The sequence below is a fragment of the Dermacentor variabilis genome, chromosome 9 (genome assembly GCF_050947875.1).
Source record: "Dermacentor variabilis isolate Ectoservices chromosome 9, ASM5094787v1, whole genome shotgun sequence".
NCBI classification, from domain to species: domain Eukaryota; kingdom Metazoa; phylum Arthropoda; class Arachnida; order Ixodida; family Ixodidae; genus Dermacentor; species Dermacentor variabilis.
The window spans coordinates 32,631,516-32,643,694 of record NC_134576.1 but is presented as its reverse complement, the minus strand read 5'-3'; the positions used below and the strand labels follow the sequence as shown (position 1 = coordinate 32,643,694).

General features: G+C 45.6%; 1 protein-coding gene across 4 annotated transcripts; it reads left to right on the top strand.

The window, feature by feature from the left end:
- Positions 1-1,255: 1,255 nt before the first annotated feature.
- On the top strand, positions 1,256-9,946 carry LOC142592588 (XK-related protein 5-like). 4 transcript variants are annotated; one of them, XM_075704119.1, is made up of 4 exons: positions 1,256-1,535; positions 2,993-4,456; positions 5,777-5,842; positions 7,800-7,938. In XM_075704119.1, exons 2-3 carry the CDS (start codon positions 3,224-3,226, stop codon positions 5,801-5,803), a joined length of 1,260 nt encoding a protein of 419 aa, XP_075560234.1. In that variant the 5' UTR covers positions 1,256-1,535; positions 2,993-3,223; the 3' UTR covers positions 5,804-5,842; positions 7,800-7,938. The 4 variants fall into 4 exon arrangements, with proteins under 4 accessions (XP_075560234.1, XP_075560235.1, XP_075560232.1 ...); XM_075704120.1 differs by having other exon boundaries at positions 7,806-7,937; XM_075704117.1 differs by lacking the exon at positions 5,777-5,842 and having other exon boundaries at positions 1,260-1,535; positions 7,800-9,946.
- The last annotated feature ends 2,233 nt before the right edge of the window (positions 9,947-12,179 follow it).

Sequence of the window (12,179 nt, the reverse complement as noted above, 5' to 3'; positions counted from 1 at the left end):
TCTGGCTAATTTCTGCGGGCAGGAAGGCAACAATTAAGGTTTGAAATTTGGTGTTAGAAAATCAGGTGTAATGGTATACAATGAAAACAGTGAACAGACAGTGGCAATACAGGGCCAGGAAATACCTCGGGTAAGAGAATATAAATACCTTGGTATATGGATAAACGAAGGCAATATATATATGGAAACACAGGAAAAAACAATAACAATGAAGGGGAAGAGGAATGCAGACATAATGAAGCAGAGCGCTATGGGGATACAATAAGTTGGAGGAGCTCCGGGGTATGTGGAAAGATATAATGGTTCCAGGACTTACTTTTGGAAATGCGGTTGTTTGCTTTAAATCAGGGGTACAATCAGGACTCGATGGGAACCAAAGGTTAGTGGGGCGGTTCGCATTGGGCGCTCACGGGAAAACTACAAATGAAGCTGTGCAGGATTATATGGGCTGTACTAGTTTGAAAGTGAGGGAATCTCGCAGTAAAATTGATTATGAAGAACGACTGAGGAATATGGAAGATAGCAAATGGGCTGGGAGAGTGTTGAGGTATCTGTACAGGAAAAACATCAATTCACAGTGGAGGAAAAGAACTAGGAAGCTTACCAGCAAGTATGCGGCCTGTAGACTGGGCAACACAGCAACAAAGAACGTCAAGCAGGAAGTCAGAGAAGCTGAAATAATCTCATGGTCAATCAATGGTCAATCTCAATGGAAAAGAAACCGGCCATGAGTAAGTACTATTAATAGGAAAAAACGAAATCAGGAACGAAATAATTTATGATAACTCATGCAAAGGGAAGCTTTATTACTTTTCGAAGCGAGATCGGGATGCCTTTGAACACGCAACTATAAAACGAGATATAAGAAGGAAGAAGAAGCATGTGCTTGCTGCGGTAAAGCTAAGGAAACGGTAGAGCATGTTTTATTAGAATGTGAAGGCGTCTGCCCAGCGGTCGATGCAGGCACCACTCGCCTCCTTGAAACCCTTGGGTTCAGCGAGAGCAGTGGAAAAGTAAAAATGTCCGCAAAACATGTCCGCAATATAGAGATTAGTAAGAGGCGATTGAAGATTTGTGAAAGAAAAGTAGGGAAACGGGAAAAAAACGGAAACGTACAAGAGCAAAGTTCGCAATAGGGGGTCAGGAAATTTGCTCCTGGAAATTCATAGTGTCTTTTTTTTTTTTAACCTAGGTATGACATTAAACAGTATAATAGCAAGGGTTTGGTGGCGCAGCTGGCGCAACCCACCGCTCCGTTCCAAAGGGGACGCTCATAGCATCCATCCATCTTCCATAGCGTTGTCCTGCGCGTCGCATGTGCGCGTCGGCTTTTACCTCCTCACCTGCTCTTCCAACAACCTGTTTGCGCGCTGAGGGAGAGAGAACAAGAGCGTTTGATGTTTGGTGTTGGTGCTTTCTCTTCTGGCCCCCTCGGCATGCCAATGCCAAGGCACGACGAGGGTTCGTGATATATATTTTCTGCCGATGATATCGAGCCATAGGCAGGGAACCCGGCCTACATGAACCTAGTTGCGGTAAGTCATATTTTCTTCACAGCTATTCACAACCCGACACGCTTTGTAAGTGGCGCGATCTTATCGGAGGCCCGGCAAATATGATCGGAATGTAAACAAATCGCTCAATGCACTCCGTTTAAAGCGCTTAACAATGTAGTGGCATCGTGAGCGCCACGCACGAAGCGCTGCATGCCGCTCGCTCGTGCGTCTTTTTGGACGCGTTATTAAAGCATTTGTCTGTTTATACCACTTCAGTGTCCGTTTGATACGTGAAGCTTCGTGAAACGCTTGTGCGCCTGCTGAATGCCCGGCATTTGATATAGTTTCTCTGCAATCGCATGTCACGTACCTCCCACAATTGCGCTCTTAGCCGTATACTTCTAAAGATCATGCCTACATTTGTACGAGAAGCTGTTGGTGGATGAACGGTGACAGCGGGGAGTAGAAACGTGTGAAATACCTTGTATAATCGACGTTAGTTGGACTTCTCGCTCATATGAATGAGTGTGCCTGCTGGAAGGGTGACGCCAACTTCGTAATTGTACCGTAGATCCTCAAAATATCGTGAAAGAAGAAATTAGACTTGCGAACCTTAATCCTGGAAACGAGTTTGACGTGTTTCATAACATGGCGTCAATCTTTACGAGGCGAACCCATTGAGTTATCTCCCCATTATGTGCCGCGACGAACGCAAGCTCCAATTCCTGTTGATGCTTGGGATCCTGAGCAACTAGCCGTCATAAATCATGTTGTAGCGTTGTCTTCGATGTACTTTCGCACTTTAGTGGGACCGGACTTCTCTGTCACTGATGGAAATTCAGCTTGACCGTGTTGCACACATTTGCAGTCTACCAAGGAGCAGATGGGTGTATATACGATTTGCTTGGTCGAATGCATATTAATCTCGATGCATGACCGTGTTTTCCCACATAGGGCATGCTAGAATCTATTACTCTGTGTTGGTTTTCTACTTGCTGTGATAACACAGCAGTTATGGCAGTCGGCTAACCAGCACAATGTCGCAGGTTGTGTGTCTGCTACAGCGGCCACAATAATTCTGTTGGAAGCAGAATGCACAGGGAAACATTTTGCAGAGAGCAATAAACAATCACACTCAGTAAAAATTGTATTGCAAGAGGCAGCAGCGTTGTGGATTTAAGCCCATTAAATCGGCACATTCCTTCTGCAACATGCCATAAGCTATCTATGCGAGTGACACATAGAACAGGAACGTTCATGTCACTCACAATTAATAGCTCTCCACCCTTGCTGTCTGAGCAACAGGTGCTTGTGCTGCTGTATTTCTGCTACAGTCTCTTACGACATTGTTGCATTTAATGCGGGGAAAAAAATCATATCACAAGTTTGCTCCATGCTGAAATCAGCAAGATAATTTTTATATTTGCTTTATTATGTCCAGTATTTCAACTGGCCCGATAGCATGCCACTGTGATGTTCCTTTTCTACATTTGCAGACTTCAAAACCCAGGACGCCAACCACTGCGGGCCACAGGTAGTCATGTGCTGATCAGCATGCCAGGCCGAGATCTGGCGCTTCCCTCGGAGCCCTGGCTCCCCCATCACCACGACTGCCCCAGGAGGGCACTGCGGAGGGCACACCCACCGCAGTGGAGCAAGAAGCTTCCAGCAAGCCTTCTGGCCAGGAACTGCTGCCGCTATGCGATGTCCTCTTCAACATCATCTCCATGGCATCGTACTTCTGCGACATTGTCTTTGACGTCATGGTGGCGTACACGCTGTTGGTCGTGCGCCAGCAGTTGGTCTGGTTCTCGGTTGCCCTCACCAGCATCCTGGGATCACTCCTGGTCAGCCAGGGCCTATCTCTCCACTGGTACCTTCAGCGTGGTGCAAAGACCAAGGCACGCCGAGGCGGTGTGTTGTTGCTCCATGCCTTCCAGACGGGCGTACTGTGGCGCTACTTCAAGCTACTTCTGCCAGTACACCTAAGCCGTGTCAAGCAGGAGGTGGCCGACTTGTGCCTGCTGCGTCTCATCCATGGCTTTGGTGAAGCCGCCCCGATGCTGCTGCTGCAGCTACATCTAGCCTGGGCACAGCCAGCGCCAAGCATGGTAGCACCGCTCGACCGAGTCTCAGCATTGCTTTCTCTATTCAGTGTCTGCTGGGCTCTGGCCTCCTTTAGCAAGAACATCCGTCGCCAGCAACTTCACCGGCTTGTCCTCACGTGGCTAGGTGTGGTTTGTCAGTTGGCTTGGCGGCTGGGGACAGTGTCTGCAAGAGCTTGTGCCCTGATCCTTTACGCTTCACTTTATGGCCACTGGGTGTTGGTGGTGCTGCTTTTACACTGGCTCGCCATGTTGGTCTGGCTGGCTTCTCCACCACCACGGCTGTTCCGTGGAGATGCACCTGCCCGCCGACTGGCTTACTGGGCTCTGCTAGCTTACGTGCACACCATTTGTTACGTCAACCTGAGGCCTAATCCTGGGCGACCCGGTCGGGCCCGCTGTGCTGCTTTCTACACTGCCATGCTTCTAGAGAACAGTCTTCTGACGGCCGTTTGGCTCGCGTTGAAGCCAGGCCCGCACTGGGGTCAGGACCTGGTGCTGTTTGTGGTGTGGGGAGGGTTCTTTCTTGGGCTGGGCTTCATGCTCCTTTACTACCGATGGTGTCACGTACGGAGGCTTGTGCCTCCGCCAAGAGCACCTGCTCCAGCGGCACCCACGGGGGTGTTCAACTGCCGTTTGAATCCAGCAGCACTCAAGAGGAAGCGCAAGAAGCCGTCATCATTCGTTCCACCTGCGCAGCCTTTCTGGAAGCGTGCTCCAGTTGGCAGCAACGTGGTGCCAGCTGTCGACATACAGCAAAAGCTCCAAGAGAAGCGGCGCCAGCAACTTCAAGACCTCCTAGCCATTGAAGAGGAAATGAAGCAGGGAAAGCTTCCTCCCAGAGGAACACTACAGGTATACTGCCCTTCTGTTGACAGTATTGCACAGTGCAGAACTGTTTTGGAGACATTTGCATACCTGCCAACTCTCCCAAATTTTTTATAGTTTACGTATTTCGGCTTGGTCTGCGACTTCATGAACATCGCATTAAGCTTTAGGTAACGCCAGTCCTGTTCGTGATCATGTTTGAAAGCATGCGAAAGTTGGAGCTGTGCATAACTCCAAGAAAATGCATGCAAGAAATAAATTTTGATAATATTTGTGCTGCCCTCTTGTGGCAGAGCAAGGTGCCATATATCCCAGAAGGTACTTACTTTGAAAAATCTTACTTGGAAAAGCTCCTTCAGCTGGCGAAATAGGCAACAGAAAAGTGACTGAAAAGCTCACTGTGATCTATAGTATAGAGTAGCTTGTGAGTATCTGCTATATTAAGTTTGCCGCTGCTTGAGCAGCTGCATCTAAAGGTAAACAATCAGTAATATAAAGTTAGCATCTATCCCACAATAAGTGTGTGCTTAGGTGAAGCTTTAAAGAAGTGCAGGCTGTCAAGTGTGCAGGTTTTTTACTACTTTTAAAGTTCAGAAAAGTTCAGAGGTTGGCAGGTATGCATTTGCTACATCACTTGGCAAGCTTTGTTGGTGTTAACATTTTGTAAGCGAGTTTTTCAGCTGAAGCATTGAGCAGCTGTGCTCCAAGTCTTAAAATTTAATCTACGCAGGAACAATTGTGCATTTGCTTGTGGTTTCGCATTGCTTTGCTGTAAACAAAGGAAAAAGAGTCGGACTCCTGTGAACTCAAATTTACGAGCAGATACAGATTCTGAGGTTTTACATGCCAAAACCACAATTTAATTATGAGGCATGCTGTAGTGGGGCATTCCGGGAATTTGTACAAGCCAGGTTTCTTCAACATGCACCTAAATCTAAGTACACAGGTGTTCGCGCATTTCGCGCCCATCGAAATGCAGCCGCCGTGGCCGAGATTAGATCCCGCGACCTTGTTTTTGGCAGCCCAACACCATAGCCACTAAACAACCATGGTGGGTAATTTATGAGCACTTTAGATGGGACAAAGCAAGATGCGCTGTCAACATGAATTCAAATGTGAACAAGTTAGAAATAAATGTGATCTTGTTTCATACACAGCACGCATTGCCATTTAGGCTACAAAGCTCTCTCTACTCGCATTGAAATAAATTTAACTTCCAGGAGCCAAAACCACAAACTGATTATGAGGCATGCCGCAGTGGAAGGCACTGGATTAATTTGGACCACTTGAAGTTCTGTAATGTGCACCGAAAGCACGGTATATGAGTGTTCCTGCTTTGGAATCCAGCCACCATGGCCGGGATCAAACCTGTGACCTCAAGTTCAGCAACGCCATTACCACTAGGCCACTGTGGTAGGTCTGCTCAAGTTTGCAACCTAAACAGAGTGTGTCACAAATGAAATAAGATATGGATATTTGTCGCATAACTGTAACATTAACTGTAATATTTTTATGTCACAAAATAATATGTAATTATCACGTTGAAGGCACTGCAAATTTGAACAAACCTGTTTTCCACCAAATGAGCAGAATGACCTGTCTCTGTAACCGGAGGCCTCAGAGCACTGCTTGCACTTTCAACCACAACATAGTATGTCATAATCTGCAAGGAGAAAGTTGCATAAATACTGCTTTTTTTTAGTAACATTTTGCCAGTAGTGGTAATTGTTATATATGAAGTAGTTAATCCACAGGAAAGCATTGTATATCAAACTGTACTGCAGAACACATGGAGTGTGACTTCTGTGACCATGTAGTTTCTACAGCAGTGCCTGATAAGTGTGCAGCATCGTTGTGTTTATAACAAATGGCCTAATTCAGGACCCAAAACTGGGATGTGGAAACACAGCATCCTTAGAAACTGGCTACAGTATGACTGCACAGCCCTGTCTATTGTGATAGCAGGTATTGCAATCAGTTTTTCCTTGTTCATGTTTCTGTTTGGGCTGCTAGTGCAAAATATAAAATCTGATATTCAACTAGTCTTTAATATGCAACAATGATCACAACGTCCGTATAAAATTCTTGCTGTGTAGTTGACACGCACCATTAACACAGCACACTGACATCATCATACAGGATCGGACTCTTTACACACATGAACAGCGCCGTGAGTTTGTTCAGACAGACCTCTTCCTTTGTTGATGGGATTGTATACAGAGTGCTAATGGGGGCAAATGTCATATTTCCTATAAATGGCATCAAACAATCACCTCCCCTTCTTTTTGCTGTTTTTATTTTTTCTTAGCACCATGTATCAGCTAGCCCAACAACAAACTTGCTTAACATCACCTTTGTGTTCGTACTTTAAATGCCCCAAAAATGCACGTCAGCCAATGTATGTTTGCCAGAATTTCAGCTACATCAATTTGTTTTCTAACACTGCCATCTATGTGACTCCTAATGTTACAGCTATCATTAATCTTAGTGCTAAAACAGTTTCAAAAACAATCTTTTTCTTAGTTAGTTATCCTCACTTTTCTGTATCAGGTGTGTGTTTCTAGCCTCTTTCATTGGCTGATCCTAGAGATAGTGCAGTCTAAAAATGTGGGCCACTCCCAAAGACAGCGCAGTCTGAAAATGTGGACAATTCCCATGGGTATGTGCACTAAAATGTGGGCCATTCCTCAACATATCACAGTAAGAAAAAAATTCACCGACAATTCTCCCTAGTGTAACATTTTAGCTCGACTGTATACATGTTTTCATTTCGCGATATATTGGTTAGTGCGAACGATCTCCCTCACAAATCATGAGATCGTGGGAGGCAGTGCATGGGTGACGCATGGATGTTATTCATAGCAGCCACCGTAGACAGACCTCCGCCCATGCAGTGCTTTGTTTCCATAAAGACGACAGCTGCTACTCTGGCGCAACCTTGTAACCATTGTCAATGCAAAGCACGCCTTGCACGGCACTATGCTTTTCTTCTCACAATTTCTCCGCACCCTGCTCCTCCGCTTTCCTCTTCACGCTCTCTATGCTGTCGCCACCTTTCATCTCGCACTGCACTCCACATTCGCTTCCAACCTTCACTGTGTTCATTCGCTCAGTTACGAAAGACAACGCCAACGCTTGCCAAGGAACGGCTGCCAAAAAGCTGCACTCTAAAGATACGGGCAGTCCATTGCTCTTGCTACTCCTCTCATGCAAGGGGTGACAAGATAGAGTGCTGTACTTAATGATCACCCTATTCTCACTCCTAACTCACTCAGGAACATTTTGTCTTTGACCAACGTCGGCTAGACATTAAATCACCTTCCAACTTTTTCCTGTGTTGCATTTTCGGTTTTCGGTTTTGTCTCTTGAGATGCAGGGTCCCACACCACGGCAGCCGATTCCACGCTCCAAGAAGCAACCCTGGCTACGCAGCCCTCCACAGTTCTGCTACCGGTCACTGCTCGGCGGCTCTCCTGAGATCCTGCTCTGCCCACAGCGCCTAGACCCAGAGCGAGCCATTGGCAGCCTTCGTGTGCCACCCCAGCCGCGTGAAGTCCGGTGGACCCAAAGGCCATTCACATTCCGCGAGAGCAATTCGAGTGATGGTGATGTGGACTCGGCTGACGAGGATGCCTCTGCGAGGTTCCGTACTTGCCGAACATTCCTGGGCCGTCCACATGGACCAGAGACTCAGCTTTGACACCTGTCACTGGTGGTGAGAGCAGCCATGTTGAACTCCAGTGCCTCACATGCTTTTTGTACATGGAACGTTATGTGAATATTTATTGCCCAAGGAAAATTCCTGTGGAAATACTCCGTAGACTCTGTGCTGCAAGAAGTAGACATTATTGCTGTCAAACTGTGTGGTTATCCCGCATTGAAACATTGCGCCTTTTTTTTTCTGCTTCATACAATGTTATACTTGCTAAAATTAGAACTTCAGCAGTTTATGGGCAGCCTCTGAGTTGTGACAATGTTTTACATATTGGGTCCACCTATGCAGGACCTTGCCACAAGCACAGTTTGTGTTCATTGACTACAGCTTTATAAATGATATGACCTCAAAGTTCGAGTAGATGTGATTCTGGCTAACTTTACAGTTTTCTTTTTTTGTAAGAGACCACTGCACGATGCAATGTCACAGTCACCAAGCAGAGCCTTGTAATGCACACTGATTATACGCAAACTTGGCACTAGCTATATCCTGCGACCATTTTTGAATTGAGATATTATGTTAACCTAGTGCCAGAAATACAGACGAATACGGGTCACGTTGTAACTACTGAAGCAAGGTTTGGGTACAGGCTAGTTGGTATTCCATTGTTTCAAACATCACTTACAGCGCGTACAGGGACAAGGGACCAAAAGAACAATGAACATCACTTGTCTTCATCGTTCTTTTGGTGCCTTGTCCCTGTGAGTGATGTTTACGTGCTGTAAGTGATGTTTGTAACCACTGTCAGTGACAATTGCAAGCTTGCTGGAGAGGCTCCTCTCGCAAATGTGTGCTGTGTCGTCTTTCCATACTTCCATGCTGCTGGATATTTCTCTTATGCATCGAACAGGTATTGAGAGGGTGCCCCCAGTACAGTAGTAGCAAAAGCACCACAGTCACAAACCACGTGCACAAATAGCAAAGATTGACTGTTGTAGGGATGAAGGAGACAGCTTACGGAACAAAGTCTCGTTAACATTAATACCCCAGGGTGCTTCAAAGTTCTTGAGATGGACCATCCTGACCACTTGTGCAAGGAAGCTCTTCACCCATCCTCAAAGACCTGAAGAGCTTGTTGTTACTACGAGCTTCATTACAGGTACAAGATGTAGATGCTTTTGCATCACGTACGATAACTCTGTGCACCTTCCGAATTAACCCATTTAAGAACTTGAATGCATTCAGTTTTCTGTAGTTCAATGTGGTATAAGGCCGCTGTTCCTCAGATGTCAACACCAACACCAAGGACTTGTAACATTACGGCACGCTTAGTTCTTTTTGATACCTAAACCTAGGCTGGTTGTATAACATTATCAGTTAGTCGTGTGCTACACCATGTGCACTTCCATATCATGATTGCTGAACTGTGCCTGAACTATGCCTGAACTAAGTGCTTACGTAATGAACCTTTAACTGATCGATCCAGTTGTGGCATCTTTCACACATCAGTTTGCTGTCTGCAGAGGTAAATTTTCACTCCTGGACACCCGCTTCTGGTGGCATGACAGGCGGATAAAGATCTTGCAGCGCCCCTTCATGTTGCCTTTCGTGTATTGTCTTTATCATTCTCACTCTGCAAACACATTTCACCGTCGCCCAAAAGCAACTAGCCCACCGACAAGTCATTAAAAGGGATAAACCTGGCAGCTGGGCTCATGCTCCAATTTTTCTGCTACCCTACACAAAGGATTGAAGTTGGTGTAGCCGTCAGATTTGAAGAATGGCTGCAAAGTGTGTTTGCACTGTCAATACCTGTACTACACCCAACAATCTGATTTATAAAAAGTTTGTCTTGTTTTGCAGACCTGACTGGTGTGCGATCATGTTGTTCTAACACTGAAGAGCTACAGTAAATCAGTTTAAAGTAGTAAAGTGTTTCAAAACCAAAATTTTATTAATTTGGCTAAAATGGGTCAACTACTGCTGGAGAAAGTGAAGGAAGTATACTTCGTTTTCAATTTAGCACCGCTAACCAATTTGGAATCACAAATAGCAAACCATTTTTTTTTATTTTAGTCATTCCCACGTAGAAAATGTTACTGAAACTTGCTAGGTTGAATTTTTGGTTCCTTTAAAATGAAGCATAATGCTACTTTAATCACAAGCAGTTAGCTAGACCCAAACGGACACTCCAAATATTCACAATACATACCTGTGAAATTTTATGATCTTATAGTAAAATGGCTGATATTTAGAGCTTGCTTACATATGCCATATCGGCACCAGCAACCTTACCATTCTTTATTTGCATCTAGTTTAGAGCAAAAAATCATAAAAAATATAAGTAGTGTCACTCACCAATTTTAATAGCTGGAATATTGGACCTGTTGATTATATGCTGACACCTGTGCTGCAGCGACACCAATTTATAGCACCAGTGTATCACAGAAGCTGAAATTTTATACTCTGCTTCACAACTGCAGTCAGTGTCTAATTTTTCGGACTCCCTTGGATTCCCAAACTGTCGAAAAATTGGGCAGGCCCAAAAAACGAATACATGCATGAAACTGCACCATTTTATAGGTATTTCTTGAATGGAGAGGCTCAAGGACAGAGTATCAGACTTGTGCAACTCTTCCAATGCATCAATGAGATGGATCTGAAAATAGCCAGTAATTAAAAAAATAAATTGCAGTTTCACTCAAAATGTGCAGCATTGATAGCGATAGCAAAGTGCTAGAACTCGTATCAGAGAACTACACATAGTAAGGGTCATAGTTTTATCGGCCGAATGCAGACACTCACTGTCCTAATGCTAGCGTGATGAAGAGCAGAAGCAGTGGCGAGTGAACACTTCGTGCTGCCTCTCGCTTGATTACGCCACCTCCAACACTAGGCCCATGGGAGAACAGTACACAAAGCCACCAGCCATCTCTCCTAAACTTTGCACCCACCACAGATTACCTCCAAGATTGGGCACACACAGCCACACCATGCGTAGAAGTTGCCAGGCTAAAAAAAGGATGCGCGAACTTGCCAGCACCCTCCTCTCCTTTAGCATTTGCTAGAGCACATTACTGCACACACAGCACACGGCACGCATCAAGTCACCATACTTCTTGGCTCACCCGAAAAGTATATCTTACACGCACCATAGAGCGTGTAACCTAGGTCAGGTATCTGATCCAGATCCTGTGCGAAGCGACACATCTCCATGTTAAAGAGCAGAGGCAATATTATCGCTCCTTGAGGTGTTCCTTTGCTAGGCATTTTAAATGTCTCCAATGTGATTTGGCCATTACTGATACGTGCCTCCCGGTTATCGTGCTGTGGGCGTGCAGAGGTTCTCTAGGGGATAAAAAATATACACTCCAAAGCACAGTATTAGCAGTGGAGAAATTTTCCCGAGGAGGCGGACTGAGCCGTGCGCCCGAAAAGTCCAAGGTCATCCGGATACACACGAAAGGCTATAAATCCAGAGCGTCGATTAACATTGTGGTTGAGGGCCACATGGTCCGAGAGGTACCCACGATGCGAGACCTGGATTTGTGTCGATAGAGTGATGGGAGAGCAGCACAGACACTCAAAACCCTCAAATCCGCAGCCCACAACATAGCCGAAATGATACGTCGAGTGACGTACCGAAAGGTGGGCATGCGAGAAGACGATACCCTGAGGCTTGTACAGGCCTTAGTAATTAGTCAAATCATGTATGACTTACCTTACCAAATCTTGAACAGAGAAGAGGAAAGGCAGGCCAACACGATAATTTGAACCACTTTCAAGGCGGCTCTGGGCTTGCGTAAATGTACCTCCACGGAGCACATGCTAGCTTTGGGAGTACGTAATACTTTCAGTGAACTCAGGCAGGCCACTGATGAAACAGAGGGAACGCCTCAGCCTCACAAAAACTGATAGGGCAATATTGGCTCGACTCAATATTCCAGCATACACCATTTATCACGCCGAACAGGCTGTGGTTCTCCCTCCTTCGGCGAGATCCAAAATTACAGTAGCTCCAATTCTCCAGAATATGCATCTCTTATACAACAAGGAAAAGCACAAAGCATGCACACAACATATTCAATCTGTGTG

Bases quoted from the DNA above. Each gene is read 5' to 3' on its own strand.
- LOC142592588 (XM_075704117.1), top strand. From the start codon at position 3,224: ATGGCATCGTACTTCTGCGACATTGTCTTTGACGTCATGGTGGCGTAC. The intron at 4,457-7,799 runs GTATACTGCCCT...TTGTCTCTTGAG, and splicing joins CTCCCAGAGGAACACTACAG to ATGCAGGGTCCCACACCACG.